Here is a 13,876-nt window from a genome sequence, read left to right as displayed (position 1 = left end):
CCTAGCAATACACGGAGGTTCTCAAGCTTAAATTTAAAATTAGAAATCTCTGAATCCGGTCTCCCTGGATCAGATCCGTCACCCACAGAATGAAGCTCTCCGTCCTCATGTTCTGCAAATTGTGACGCAGTATCAGACATGGCTCTCACATCATCAGCGCGCTCTGTCCTTAACCCAGAGCTATCGCGCTTGACTCTTAATTCAGGCAATTTAGATAATACCTCTGTCATAACAGCAGCCATGTCTTGCAAAGTGATTTGTATGGGCCTCTCTGATGTACTTGACGCCACAATATCACGCGCCTCCTGAGCGGGAGGCGAAGGTACTGACACGTGAGGAGAGTTAGTCGGCATTAGTTCCCCCTCGTTGTCTGGTGATAATTTCTTTAGAGATATAAATTGACTTTTATTCAAAGTGACATCAATACATTTAGTACACATATTTCTGTGGGGCTCCACATTGGCCTTCAAACATAGTGAACAAACAGATTCATCTGTGTCAGACATGTTTAAACAGACTAGCAATGAGATTAGCAAGCTTGGAAAATCCTTTCAAATAAGTTTACAAGAAATATAAAAAAATGCTACTGCGCCTTTAAAAAGCAAGGAAAATCGTCACAGTTGAAATAACAATGAACCAAATCAGTTATAGCAACCAAATTTTCACAGTAAATGTATTAAGTTAGCAAAGCATTGCACCCACTAGCAAATGGATGATTAACCCCTTAATACCCAAAAACGGATAATCAATTTAACAATTAACGTTTTTATCACAGTCAAACACACTGTCACAGGTCTGCTGTGACTGATTACCTCCCTCAAAATGAATTTTGAAGACCCCTGAGCTCTCTAGAGACGTCCTGGATCAAGGAGGAAGAAGCAGGAAGACTGTAACTGAATTTTTACTGCGCAAAAAAGCGCTAAAATAGCCCCCTCCCACTCATATTACAACAGTGGGAAACCTCAGTTAACCGTTTCTATGTAGAAATAAACGACAGCCATGTGGAAAATCATACCCCAAAAGATTTATCACCAAAGTACCTCACAAAAAACGAATAACGTTTTAAACATGCACTTTAAAAGTTAGGTAGTGTTATTAATAAGCCTGCTACCAGTCGCTTCTACTGCAGTTAAGGCTCATACATTACTTCAGTATTAACAGTATTTTCTTAGTCAAATTCCATTCCTTAGAAAATTACTTATTGTACATACATTCATCAGCCTGATACCAGTCGCTACTGCATTTAAGGCTGTACTTACATTGCATCGGTATCAGCAGTATTTTCTTAGTCAATTCCATTCCTTAGAAAAATAATTTACTGCACATACCTTGTTTGCAGGATTCCCCACACGCTATTCCCTTTCTGAAAGTTACCCCACTGCTCAGAATGTGCGAGAACAGCCATTGGATCTTAGTTACTTCTGCTAAGATCATAGAAAACGCAGGCAGATTCTTCTTCCAAATACTGCCTGAGAACAAACAGCACACTCCGGTGCCATTTAAAATAACAAACTTTTGATTGAAGAAATAAACTAAGTATAAAAAAACACCACAGACCTCTCACAACGTCCTATCTAGTTGAGTTGCAAGAGAATGACTGGATATGACATGTGAGGGGAGGAGCTATATAGCAGCTCTGCTTGGGTGATCCTCTTGCAACTTCCTGTTGGGAAGGGAATATATCCCATAAGTAATGGGTGACCCGTGGACTGAATACACTTAACAAGAGAAAACAAACCAAAGATACAGGCAGAGAAGATTGTGACTTACAGGTGAGGAAAATAGTAATGTTTTATAAAAAAAAATATTAATTCAAAAAAAAGGTTGCATTATCTGCCAGTGGGCATTTTTTTTTCTTTGCCACATATAAAACGGATTTTATTTTCATTTTTTATACATGCACACAGACATACACGTCCTGTTAGCTTCAATATCAAACGTTCCAGCATTAAAAAATATTTTTTAGCTGTTACTGCTTTATTATATGCATAATGACATTTTTTTTACAGTTCACTGTACTGGCCCTTTAAGAGAGCTAACGGATTGCAAACTACTCATGTGCTGTACTCAGTATTACAGTGCTTTACAATACATGCAGGTGGCAAAAACGTCTTCACATCTTTTGTTTAATACACACACACTTGGATTTGTCATCCATTATCACATTTTCTACATTGCTGCAACATACTATACCCACTCACCGGCTTGGTTTTTGGAGTCCATGTATAAGTTCGACGTGACAGGCGAACCCGGGGGGCAGTGCTAGGACAACATGGAAGAGGACACCCAGGGGCAGCTCCTTCTATGCTGGCAGCCTCAGCCAGAGACCAAGCAGCAGCGATTGTTGCAAAAACCTGAAGATCTGAGACCACCAAGTCATCTTCACTGGCTAAAATGATGAGAGACCAGAACTTGGCATTAGGATTGGTACAGGATCACAAAACATAGACACCTTTTTTACAATTATCAAAGGGATAGGAAAAACCATAATGACTTTTACGTGATAATAGAAGTAAATTGCAAAAATACTTCTATTTAAAATTAAAATGCTCCCATGCAAGTTCCAATTTTGACCTTTCTATCCCTTTAATATACATTATATACAATTTTGATTATGATGCCATATGTTTCTGTATTGACTCGCAAAGCTTTGCAAGCTCAGACAGATATTTGAGTAGCTATCACTGAAAGCTAAATCAGATGGTATACGAGCAGTCTTATAAAAAGATAGGAATGCAGAATGATTACAGGAGATAAATAGAATATAAAAACAAAAAGGGATTAATAATGTGTGTATTTCATTTACAGCATAAACTGACAACATATAGTATAAAATAAGATCCTTAAAAAGATCACAAAAACAGAAACAGGTTTTTAAACTTGTCTTAAAGGGACAGTAAAGTCATAATAAGATATTCATGATTTAGACAGAAGTAAATTGAAAAGTTGTTTAAAATGGTATGCTCTATTATAGAATTTGCTTCCTTCTCTTGTTATCCTTTGCTGAAAGGTTTATCTAGGTAAGCTAAGGAGCAGCAAATAACAGGTTCTAGCTGCTGATTGTGGCTGCTTATATATATATATATATATATATATATATATATATGCAGCCACAATCAGCAGCTAGAACCTGTTATTTACACATACACACACCGATTTTCATTGGTTCACTTATGTGTTCAGTCAGCAACCAGTAGTGCATTGCTGCTCTTTCAACAAATGATACCAAGAGAATGAAGTAAATTTTAGAATAGAAGTAAACTGGAAAGTTTTTTAAAATTGTATGTTCTACCTAAATCATGAAATAAATGTTTTGGGTTTCATGTCCCTTTAAGAGCAAATATTTCTAAACAAGCAGAGATAGCGGGAGAGTAAACAGGAAGAACAATGCTGGACAAAAATAATAAGTTTGTGATTTGAGTTTTGATTTTTATGTAATTGTATTTAATGTCAGATCAATTAACATGAAATTCATCTAAGTGATATAGAACATGAAAAGAATGCATTTTATTATTGTGAGTCAAAATATTTACCAAATATACCCTTGGTGTTGGCATGTAACTATACACAGTATATTATATATATAGCTTTTATTATTAGCTAACAATGTTCATGAAAATTAAGAGCGACGTTTAAAATCACTGAAACAACCAGTAAAGAATAAAATTACTAAAAACAACTTTTGCTTCAAATGTGAATGTGTTAAATGGACAGAAAGGTCAAAATTAAAATGTGCATAAATGTATTTCAATTTAAAATAGAAGCCCGTTTGCAATATACTTCCATTAGCTAGTAAAAGATTACTGTTTTTCTGTGGCATACGCACATATGCTGCAACAGTATTCAAGCTCACAGAGCTTCTGTGAAGATGCAATTTGTGTCATACAAGATACTGCCGACTCTCTAACAAGGTGTGGTGTTTAAATACTGGTGCAAGGGCCCAAACAGGATATGTGTGTATGCCGCAGAAAAACAGTAAACTTTCACTAGACTCATTTTTTCTAATGGAAATATAATGCAAAAATGCTTCTATTGCACACTGAAATGCACATTTCAATTGGACCTTTCTATCACTTTAAGCTTTAAAAACCCGGTGTAATATTAACTAAGCAAACACTCTAAAGCAGGGATGGGGAACCTTGGCCATCCAGATGTTTCAGAACTACATTTCCCATGATGCTCACTGGAATTCAGAGTATCATGGGTAATGTGGTTCTGAAACATCAGGAGGGCCAAGGTTCCCCATCCCTGCTGAAGAGTAAACACTGAAGGCAACTTTTTTTTCCTCTTCATTTTAATGTCACACAGTGGAGAGATGTGTCCCCCCGTTCACCAATAGCCCTGTAGAACCTGTCCTTATCAGCCAATAAACAACTGATCCATGGGAATTAGTTGTGTGTAAACAAGCATTTCCTGCATAGCTCTTTCATGCGTGTAACATAAACGTGGAGTTACTGTCCTCGTTAGTTCTATGAATGTGGCAGGGGGTGTATTCAGTGCATCTTTGTCTGGTATCCAAAAACATTAATGGGATATTGTAGTCAATGTTTGTCACAGAAAACATAATTTATGCTTACCTGATAAATTCCTTTCTTCTGTTGTGTGATCAGTCCACGGGTCATCATTACTTCTGGGATATAACTCCTCCCCAACAGGAAATGCAAGAGGATTCACCCAGCAGAGCTGCATATAGCTCCTCCCCTCTACGTCAGTCCCAGTCATTCGACCAAGAATCAACGAGAAAGGAGTAACCAAGGGTGAAGTGGTGACTGGAGTATAATTTTAAAAAATATTTACCTGCCTTAAAAACAGGGCGGGCCGTGGACTGATCACACAACAGAAGAAAGGAATTTATCAGGTAAGCATAAATTATGTTTTCTTCTGTTATGTGTGATCAGTCCACGGGTCATCATTACTTCTGGGATACCAATACCAAAGCAAAAGTACACGGATGACGGGAGGGATAGGCAGGCTCATTATACAGAAGGAACCACTGCCTGAAGAACCTTTCTCCCAAAAATAGCCTCCGAAGAAGCAAAAGTATCAAATTTGTAAAATTTGGAAAAAGTATGAAGCGAAGACCAAGTTGCAGCCTTGCAAATCTGTTCAACAGAGGCCTCATTCTTAAAGGCCCAAGTGGAAGCCACAGCTCTAGTGGAGTGGGCTGTAATTCTTTCAGGAGGCTGCTGTCCAGCAGTCTCATAGGCTAAACGTATTATGCTACGAAGCCAAAAAGAGAGAGAGGTAGCAGAAGCTTTTTGACCTCTCCTCTGTCCAGAATAAACGACAAACAGGGAAGAAGTTTGACGAAAATCTTTAGTTGCCTGCAAGTAGAACTTGAGGGCACGAACTACATCCAGATTGTGTAGAAGACGTTCCTTCTTTGAAGAAGGATTTGGACACAAGGATGGAACAACAATCTCTTGATTGATATTCCTGTTAGTAACTACCTTAGGTAAGAACCCAGGTTTAGTACGCAGAACTACCTTGTCTGAGTGAAAAATCAGATAAGGAGAATCACAATGTAATGCTGATAACTCAGAGACTCTTCGAGCCGAGGAAATAGCCATTAAAAACAGAACTTTCCAAGATAACAATTTTATATCAATGGAATGAAGGGGTTCAAACGGAACACCCTGTAAAACGTTAAGAACTAAGTTTAAACTCCATGGTGGAGCAACAGCTTTAAACACAGGCTTGATCCTAGCTAAAGCCTGACAAAAGGCCTGGACGTCTGGATTTTCTGACAGACGCCTGTGTAACAAGATGGACAGAGCTGAAATCTGTCCCTTTAATGAACTAGCCGATAAACCCTTTTCTAAGCCTTCTTGTAGAAAGGACAAGATCCTAGAAATCCTAACCTTACTCCAGGAGTAACGTTTGGATTCACACCAGTATAGGTATTTACGCCATATTTTATGGTAAATCTTTCTGGTAACAGGCTTCCTAGCCTGTATCAGGGTATCAATAACCGACTCAGAAAAACCACGTTTTGATAAAATCAAGCGTTCAATTTCCAAGCAGTCAGCTTCAGAGAAGTTAGATTTTGATGTTTGAACGGACCCTGTATCAGAAGGTCCTGTCTTAGAGGTAGAGACCAAGGCGGACAGGATGACATGTCCACTAGATCTGCATACCAAGTCCTGCGTGGCCATGCAGGTGCTATTAGAATCACTGATGCTCTCTCCTGTTTGATTTTGGCAATCAATCGAGGAAGCAGCGGGAAGGGTGGAAACACATAAGCCATCCCGAAGTTCCAAGGTGCTGTCAAAGCATCTATCAGAACCGCTCCCGGATCCCTGGATCTGGACCCGTAGTGAGGAAGCTTGGCGTTCTGGCGAGACGCCATGAGATCTATCTGTGGTTTGCCCCAACGTCGAAGTATTTGGGCAAAGACCTCCGGATGAAGTTCCCACTCCCCCGGATGAAAAGTCTGGCGACTCAAGAAATCCGCCTCCCAGTTCTCCACTCCCGGGATGTGGATTGCTGACAGGTGGCAAGAGTGAGACTCTGCCCATCGAATTATCTTTGATACTTCCATCATTGCTAGGGAGCTTTTTGTCCCTCCCTGATGGTTGATGTAAGCTACAGTCGTGATATTGTCCGACTGAAACCTGATGAACCCCCGAGTTGTTAATTGGGGCCAAGCCAGAAGGGCATTGAGAACTGCTCTCAATTCCAGAATGTTTATTGGAAGGAGACTCTCCTCCTGATTCCATAATCCCTGAGCCTTCAGAGAATTCCAGACAGCGCCCCAACCTAGAAGGCTGGCGTCTGTTGTTACAATTGTCCAGTCTGGCCTGCTGAATGGCATCCCCCTGGACAGGTGTGGCCGATGAAGCCACCATAGAAGAGAATTTCTGGTCTCTTGATTCAGATTCAGAGTAGGGGACAAATCTGAGTAATCCCCATTCCACTGACTTAGCATGCATAATTGCAGCGGTCTGAGGTGTAGACGTGCAAAAGGTACTATGTCCATTGCCGCTACCATTAAGCCGATCACCTCCATGCATTGAGCTACTGACGGGTGTTGAATGGAATGAAGGACACGGCATGCATCTTGAAGCTTTGTTAACCTGTCCTCTGTCAGGTAAATCTTCATTTCTACAGAATCTATAAGAGTCCCCAAAAATGGAACTCTTGTGAGAGGAAAAAGAGAACTCTTCTTTTCGTTCACTTTCCATCCATGCGACCTTAGAAATGCCAGAACTAACTCTGTATGAGACTTGGCAGTTTGAAAGCTTGAAGCTTGTATTAGAATGTCGTCTAGGTACGGAGCTACCGAAATCCCTCGCGGTCTTAGTACCGCCAGGAGGGCACCTAGAATCTTTGTGAAGATTCTTGGGGCCGTAGCCAATCCGAATGGAAGAGCTACAAACTGGTAGTGCCTGTCTAGGAAGGCAAACCGTAGATACCGGTGATGATCTTTGTGGATCGGTATGTGAAGGTAAGCATCTTTTAAATCCACTGTGGTCATGTACTGACCCTTTTGGATCATGGGCAAGATTGTCCGAATAGTTTCCATTTTGAACGATGGAACTCTTAGGAATTTGTTTAGAATCTTTAAGTCTAAGATTGGTCTGAAAGTTCCCTCTTTTTTGGGAACCACAAACAGGTTTGAGTAGAACCCTTGTCCTTGTTCCGACCGCGGAACCGGATGGATCACTCCCATTAATAACAGATCTTGTACACAGCGTAGAAACGCTTCTTTCTTTATCTGGTTTGTTGACAATCTTGACAGATGAAATCTCCCTCTTGGGGGAGATAATTTGAAGTCTAGAAGGTATCCCTGAGATATGATCTCTAGCGCCCAGGGATCCTGAACATCTCTTGCCCAGGCCTGGGCGAAGAGAGAAAGTCTGCCCCCCACTAGATCCGGTCCCGGATCGGGGGCTCTCGGTTCATGCTGTCTTTGGGGCAGCAGCAGGTTTCCTGGCCTGTTTGCCCTTGTTCCAGGACTGGTTGGGCTTCCAGCCTTGCCTGTAACGAGCAACAGCTCCTTCCTGTTTTGGTGCAGTGGAGGTTGATGCTGCTCCTGTTTTGAAATTCCGAAAGGGACGAAAATTAGACTGTCTAGCCTTAGCTTTGGCTTTGTCTTGAGGTAGGGCGTGGCCCTTACCTCCTGTAATGTCAGCGATAATTTCTTTCAAACCGGGCCCAAATAAGGACTGCCCCTTGAAAGGTATATTAAGTAATTTGGACTTAGAAGTAACATCAGCTGACCAGGATTTTAGCCACAGTGCCCTACGTGCCTGTATGGCGAATCCTGAGTTCTTAGCCGTAAGTTTGGTTAAATGTACTACGGCCTCCGAAATGAATGAATTAGCTAGTTTAAGGACTCTAAGCCTGTCCATAATGTCGTCTAGCGTAGATGAACTAAGGTTCTCTTCCAGAGACTCAATCCAAAATGCTGCCGCAGCCGTAATCGGCGCGATACATGCAAGGGGTTGCAAAATAAAACCTTGTTGAACAAACATTTTCTTAAGGTAACCCTCTAATTTTTTATCCATTGGATCTGAAAAGGCACAGCTATCCTCCACCGGGATAGTGGTACGCTTAGCTAGAGTAGAAACTGCTCCCTCCACCTTAGGGACCGTTTGCCATAAGTCCCGCGTGGTGGCGTCTATTGGAAACATCTTTCTAAATATTGGAGGGGGTGAGAACGGCACACCGGGTCTATCCCACTCCTTAGTAACAATTTCAGTTAATCTCTTAGGTATAGGAAAAACGTCAGTACTCGCCGGTACCGCAAAGTATTTATCCAACCTACATAGTTTCTCTGGTATTGCAACGGTGTTACAATCATTGAGAGCTGCTAAGACCTCCCCTAGTAATACACGGAGGTTCTCCAATTTAAATTTAAAATTTGAAATATCTGAATCCAATCTGTTTGGATCAGAACCGTCACCCACAGAATGAAGCTCTCCGTCCTCATGCTCTGCAAGCTGTGACGCAGTATCAGACATGGCCCTAGTATTGTCAGCGCACTCTGTTCTCACCCCAGAGTGATCACGCTTGCCTCTTAGTTCTGGTAATTTAGACAAAACTTCAGTCATAACAGTAGCCATATCTTGTAATGTTATCTGTAATGGCCGCCCAGATGTACTAGGCGCCATAATATCACGCACCTCCCGGGCGGGAGATGCAGGTACTGCCGCGTGAGGCGAGTTAGTCGGCATAACTCTCCCCTCGCAGATTGGTGAAATTTGTTCACATTGTACAGATTGACTTTTATTTAAAGTAGCATCAATACAGTTAGTACATAAATTTCTATTGGGCTCCACCTTGGCATTGGAACAAATGACACAGATATCTTCCTCTGAGTCAGACATGTTTAACACACTAGCAATAACTTGCAACCTGGTTATAATCTTTTTTAGCAAAAACGTACTGTGCCTCAAAGAGGTACTTAAACGATTAAATGACAGTTGAGATAATGAACTGAGAAACAGTTATAGCATCAACTTTAAAACAACACAACTTTTAGCAAAGGTTTTGTTCCCATTAGTAAGATAACATAACTAAATTTGACATAAAAATTATTGAGTAACGTCTTTATCCACAGTCAATATAAAAAATTCTCACAGCTCTGCTGAGAGAATGTACCTCCCTTCAAGAAGTTTGAAGACCCCTGAGATCTGTCAGAGATGAACCGGATCATGCAGGAAAAATAATAATAGCTGACTGGAAATTGTTGATGCGTAGCAAAGAGCGCCAAAAACGGCCCCTCCCTCTCACACACAGCAGTGAAGAGAAACGAAACTGTCACAATTTAAAACAAACTACTGCCAAGTGGAAAATAAAGCCCAAACATTTATTTACTCAGTACCTCAGCAATGTAAACGATTCTACATTCCAGCAAAAACGTTTAACATGATATAATACTTATTAAAAAGATTAGTGACCTTTAACAGAGTAGTTCCGGTGAAGTACCATTCCCAGAATACTGAAGTGTATACATACATGTCATTATAACGGTATAGCAGGATTTTCTCATCAATTCCATTCAGAAAATAAAAACTGCTACATACCTCAATGCAGATTCATCTGCCCCTGTCCCCTGATCTGAAGCTTTTACCTCCCTCAGATGGCCGAGAACAGCAATATGATCTTAACTACTCCGGTTAAAATCATAGTAAAAACTCTGGTAGATTCTTCCTCAAAGTCTGCCAGAGAAGTAATAACACGCTCCGGTGCTATTATAAAATAACAAACTTTTGATTGAAGTCATAAAAACTAAGTATAATCACCATAGTCCTCTCACACATCCTATCTAGTCGTTGGGTGCAAGAGAATGACTGGGACTGACGTAGAGGGGAGGAGCTATATGCAGCTCTGCTGGGTGAATCCTCTTGCATTTCCTGTTGGGGAGGAGTTATATCCCAGAAGTAATGATGACCCGTGGACTGATCACACATAACAGAAGAAAAGAGGGTTTTGCTAAATGTATTTCAGTTCCCCCCAACCTACATAAATCTGTTTTCTTGTGTGTCCCTTTCTACCCGTTGTCCTGATCAGGCAGCGAGGATTTGTAAAATGTACAAAAACAATACTGCAACATTAGGTTAGACTTAAAGGGACACAAAACCCAAAATATTTATTTTATGATTCCGATAGAAAATACAATTTTAATAACGTTTCCAATTTCCTTCTATTATCAAATTTGATTTGCTCTCTTGTTATTCTTTGTTGAAGAGATATCTAGATAGGTAGCGAGCACGTCTGGAGCACTACATGACAGGAAATAGTGCTGCCATCTAGTGATCTTGCTAATGAAGAAGATTGTTGCAAAAGCGCTGTCAGAGTACTGCAGACACGTGCACGCTCCAGAACTTACCTTTCTGCTTTTCAAAAAAGGTTAAAGAAAATTTGAAAATAGAAGTAAATTGGAAAGTGGTTTAGAATTGTATGCTCTATGAAAAATGCTGGGTTTTATGTCCCTTTAATTGGCTTTTCCACAAGCTGTAATGCTGCTCTGTCATGTGCATGATTTGCTTTAACCATGTCTCTTTAAAGGGACAGTAAAGTAATAATAAGACATTTATTAATTAGACAAATCATACAATTTTAAACAACTTTCCAATTTACTTCTATTTTTTTTTATTTGCTTCCTTCTCTTGTTATCCTTTTCTGAAAGGTTTGTCTAGGAAAGCTCAGGTGCAGCATAGAACCTAGGTTCTAGCTGCTAATTGGTGGCTGCATATATATATATACCGATTGTCATTGGCTCACCCATGTGTTCCGTTAGAAACCAGTAGTGCATTGCTGCTCCAACAAATGATACCAAGAGAATGAAACAAATTCGATAACAGAAGTAAACTGGAAATGTTGGGTTTCATGTCCCTTTAACAGTAATTCTTGCATGCCTTACACTTTCATTTTAACCATTTGATTCTCAAAGCCAGTGACTAAAGTAATACACAACTTAATGTGTAAACATTTCTTTTCTTTTTTGCTTTGTTAATTTTGATGAATGTTCTTGGTAATCGCGTTTTACTTTTTAGATCTCAATGGACAAGAATGACAACCATGCTATATGGAAGATGGTTAGAGCTCAGGAAACCTCAGCAGTAATCTCAGGTGACAGATTTTGACCCGTCCTTTTGCTATGACGGCAAAAGGAAGTGACATTATGACCAAGTGCTACCTCGGTGGCTGTGGTGTTAACTTAATGTTGCATGATCACAGCTAAACAGTGTCTCTGAAATATCAACCTAGGAATGACTTTAGCTTCGCAATTAAATCAGAATGAATATTCTCATTATTTCTTAAAATTTGCAAATTGTTAGTCCAAAATTCACTTCAACCTGACTTATGGCAATATTCTCTGTATAAATGTAAACGTTATAACACATTAATTAACATTCTAGAATCTGGCCATGATATATTTTTATTCAGTGTTGGCAAAAGGGATTTATTTTATTTTCCAATCCAAAAAATTTGCGGCACACAAAGCCTGTAATCTGTTTATGAAGACCAAGGTATGAAATTACAGAGGCAGAGCAGCAATGACAGGAGAGTAGGTTACAGGCCACTCTGCCAGAGCCAATTACTACCATCATAATATTACCCATGTGAGTGTGTTTAGAACCATCTTGCAGACACGTGACTGTTGATGCGGTTACATTTTCTTGCATTATGGCAAAGCAATCAATGCTAAAAGCTACTAGGAGAACGTTCCTCCATTTAGGCTTCTCTTCCTGTGCAGCTATTGCTTTGCGGCACGTGCGGCCATCTGTCTTACAACTGACACCGCACATCCGATAACTCCCATGATAAGCACTCGGGAAAGGGGCAGTGCTACAATATGCAGCTTTAATTATCACCCCAACACTTCAGTCTGCCCATAATTTGTCAACCTAAGAAAGGCAGGAACATAAGAGGCTATATGAGCTCTGTGTCTGCAGTGGCAGTTTTTGTGTCCTTTTTACAATAAAACTTTAGTAAACATATATTTTTTCCATGGATAAAATGTTAATTGAAGTACTTTAAACTAGTATTAATTGCATTTTTATACACAACAAAACAGTTGCTTAGCAGCTAAAAAGTACACCTCCCGCAGCTCTATTGGTAGGCTGGGACATACTTCATTCAGGATGTGCTCAACATACAGGAAAATCTCTGGAGTATTTTTGATATTGCATAACTCACTTGAAATGCTTCAGTTTAGAAGAAACTCTGGAGCAGTTATCGTATTTGTATTGCTAAAACTTATGTTCTAGTTTAATTAAGCTAGATGCATACAGTGTTCATTTGCAACACATATCTAATACTTGGGGATATAAAATTTGCAAAAACAACAGAGATAAGTGCCAAGTAAGACACACGTCAAGAAATACCAGTTGATAAAAGTTGATTTTTTTTTATACTCCAACTGTTCACTTTAAAGGGACGGTCAACCCAAAAATAGTTATTGTTTTAAAAGATAGGTAACGCCTTTACTACCCATTATCCAGCTCTGCACAATCAACATTGTTATATTAATATACTTTATAACCTTATAAGCTCTACATTTCTGCCTGTTTCTAAGCCACTAAAGACAGCCTCTTATCACATGCTTTTTTATTAGCTTTACACAGCAGGGGAGTGCTACTTCATGTGAGCCATATAGATAACATTATACTCATGCCCGTGGGTTGTGCACAACACAGCGCTAATTAACTATTTTAAATGCAAGTCAATAGATAATAAATAATAAGTCGTGTGTCAGGGGTCAGTCAGAAGATGCTTAGATACAAGGTAATCACAGAGGTAAAAAGTATATTAGTATAACAGTTGGTTATGCAAAACTGGGGAATGGGTAATAAAGGGATTATCTATCCTTTTAAACAATAAACATTTTTGAGTTGACTGTCCCTTTAAATAAAAGGTCACATGTTTTGTACTAGCTAAATGATGGGCTCTCTCTTTAAAATATTAATTAGCGACAATTTTCGGCATTATTACGAGGCAGCCGAATCGTAGCTAATGCACATGCCAACAAATACATTAAATAAAACCGCTAGGATCTTATAAAAAGATACACTTTCACTATGGTGTTTTATATTCTCTGTCAATATTTCCACAGTAACCAAAGCTTATAATTATCAGCCTAATCTCTTTCACTGATAACACTGTCTGCTCTGTGTTGTGTTTGTACGTTCAGCTTGCTACAACAAAAGAAAGAAAAAGAAAAAGAACACTGAATGAATATTCAGGGTATGTCCAAAGTTTATTTTGCAGATGATCAACAGATACAAAAAAGTTATTGTTTTTCTGTTTGATAGAAAAAGCTTCAGGGGTGCGTCTGTAGAAATATGCTTGCCGAATAGAAGTTAACCCCTTGGATACCTAAGAGAATTCTGAAACACTGTATAGAACACATAATAGCCCCTCT

General features: G+C 39.6%; 1 protein-coding gene across 6 annotated transcripts in view; it reads right to left on the bottom strand.

Moving 5' to 3' along the window:
• Positions 1-13,876, bottom strand: part of BAHCC1 (BAH domain and coiled-coil containing 1) — a 184,603-nt gene that overhangs the window by 33,121 nt on the left and 137,606 nt on the right. For all 6 annotated transcript variants that reach the window (XM_053706794.1, XM_053706769.1, XM_053706778.1 and 3 more), the window contains one exon: positions 2,202-2,389. In XM_053706794.1, coding sequence (XP_053562769.1) covers positions 2,202-2,389 — 188 coding nt within the window. The remainder of the gene's footprint in view (positions 1-2,201; positions 2,390-13,876) is intronic.

The sequence above is a fragment of the Bombina bombina genome, chromosome 1 (assembly GCF_027579735.1).
Source record: "Bombina bombina isolate aBomBom1 chromosome 1, aBomBom1.pri, whole genome shotgun sequence".
In the NCBI taxonomy this organism is placed as follows: Eukaryota; Metazoa; Chordata; class Amphibia; order Anura; family Bombinatoridae; genus Bombina; species Bombina bombina.
Note: the sequence above shows the minus strand (reverse complement) of the source record. Positions and strands in the feature narration are given on the sequence as shown.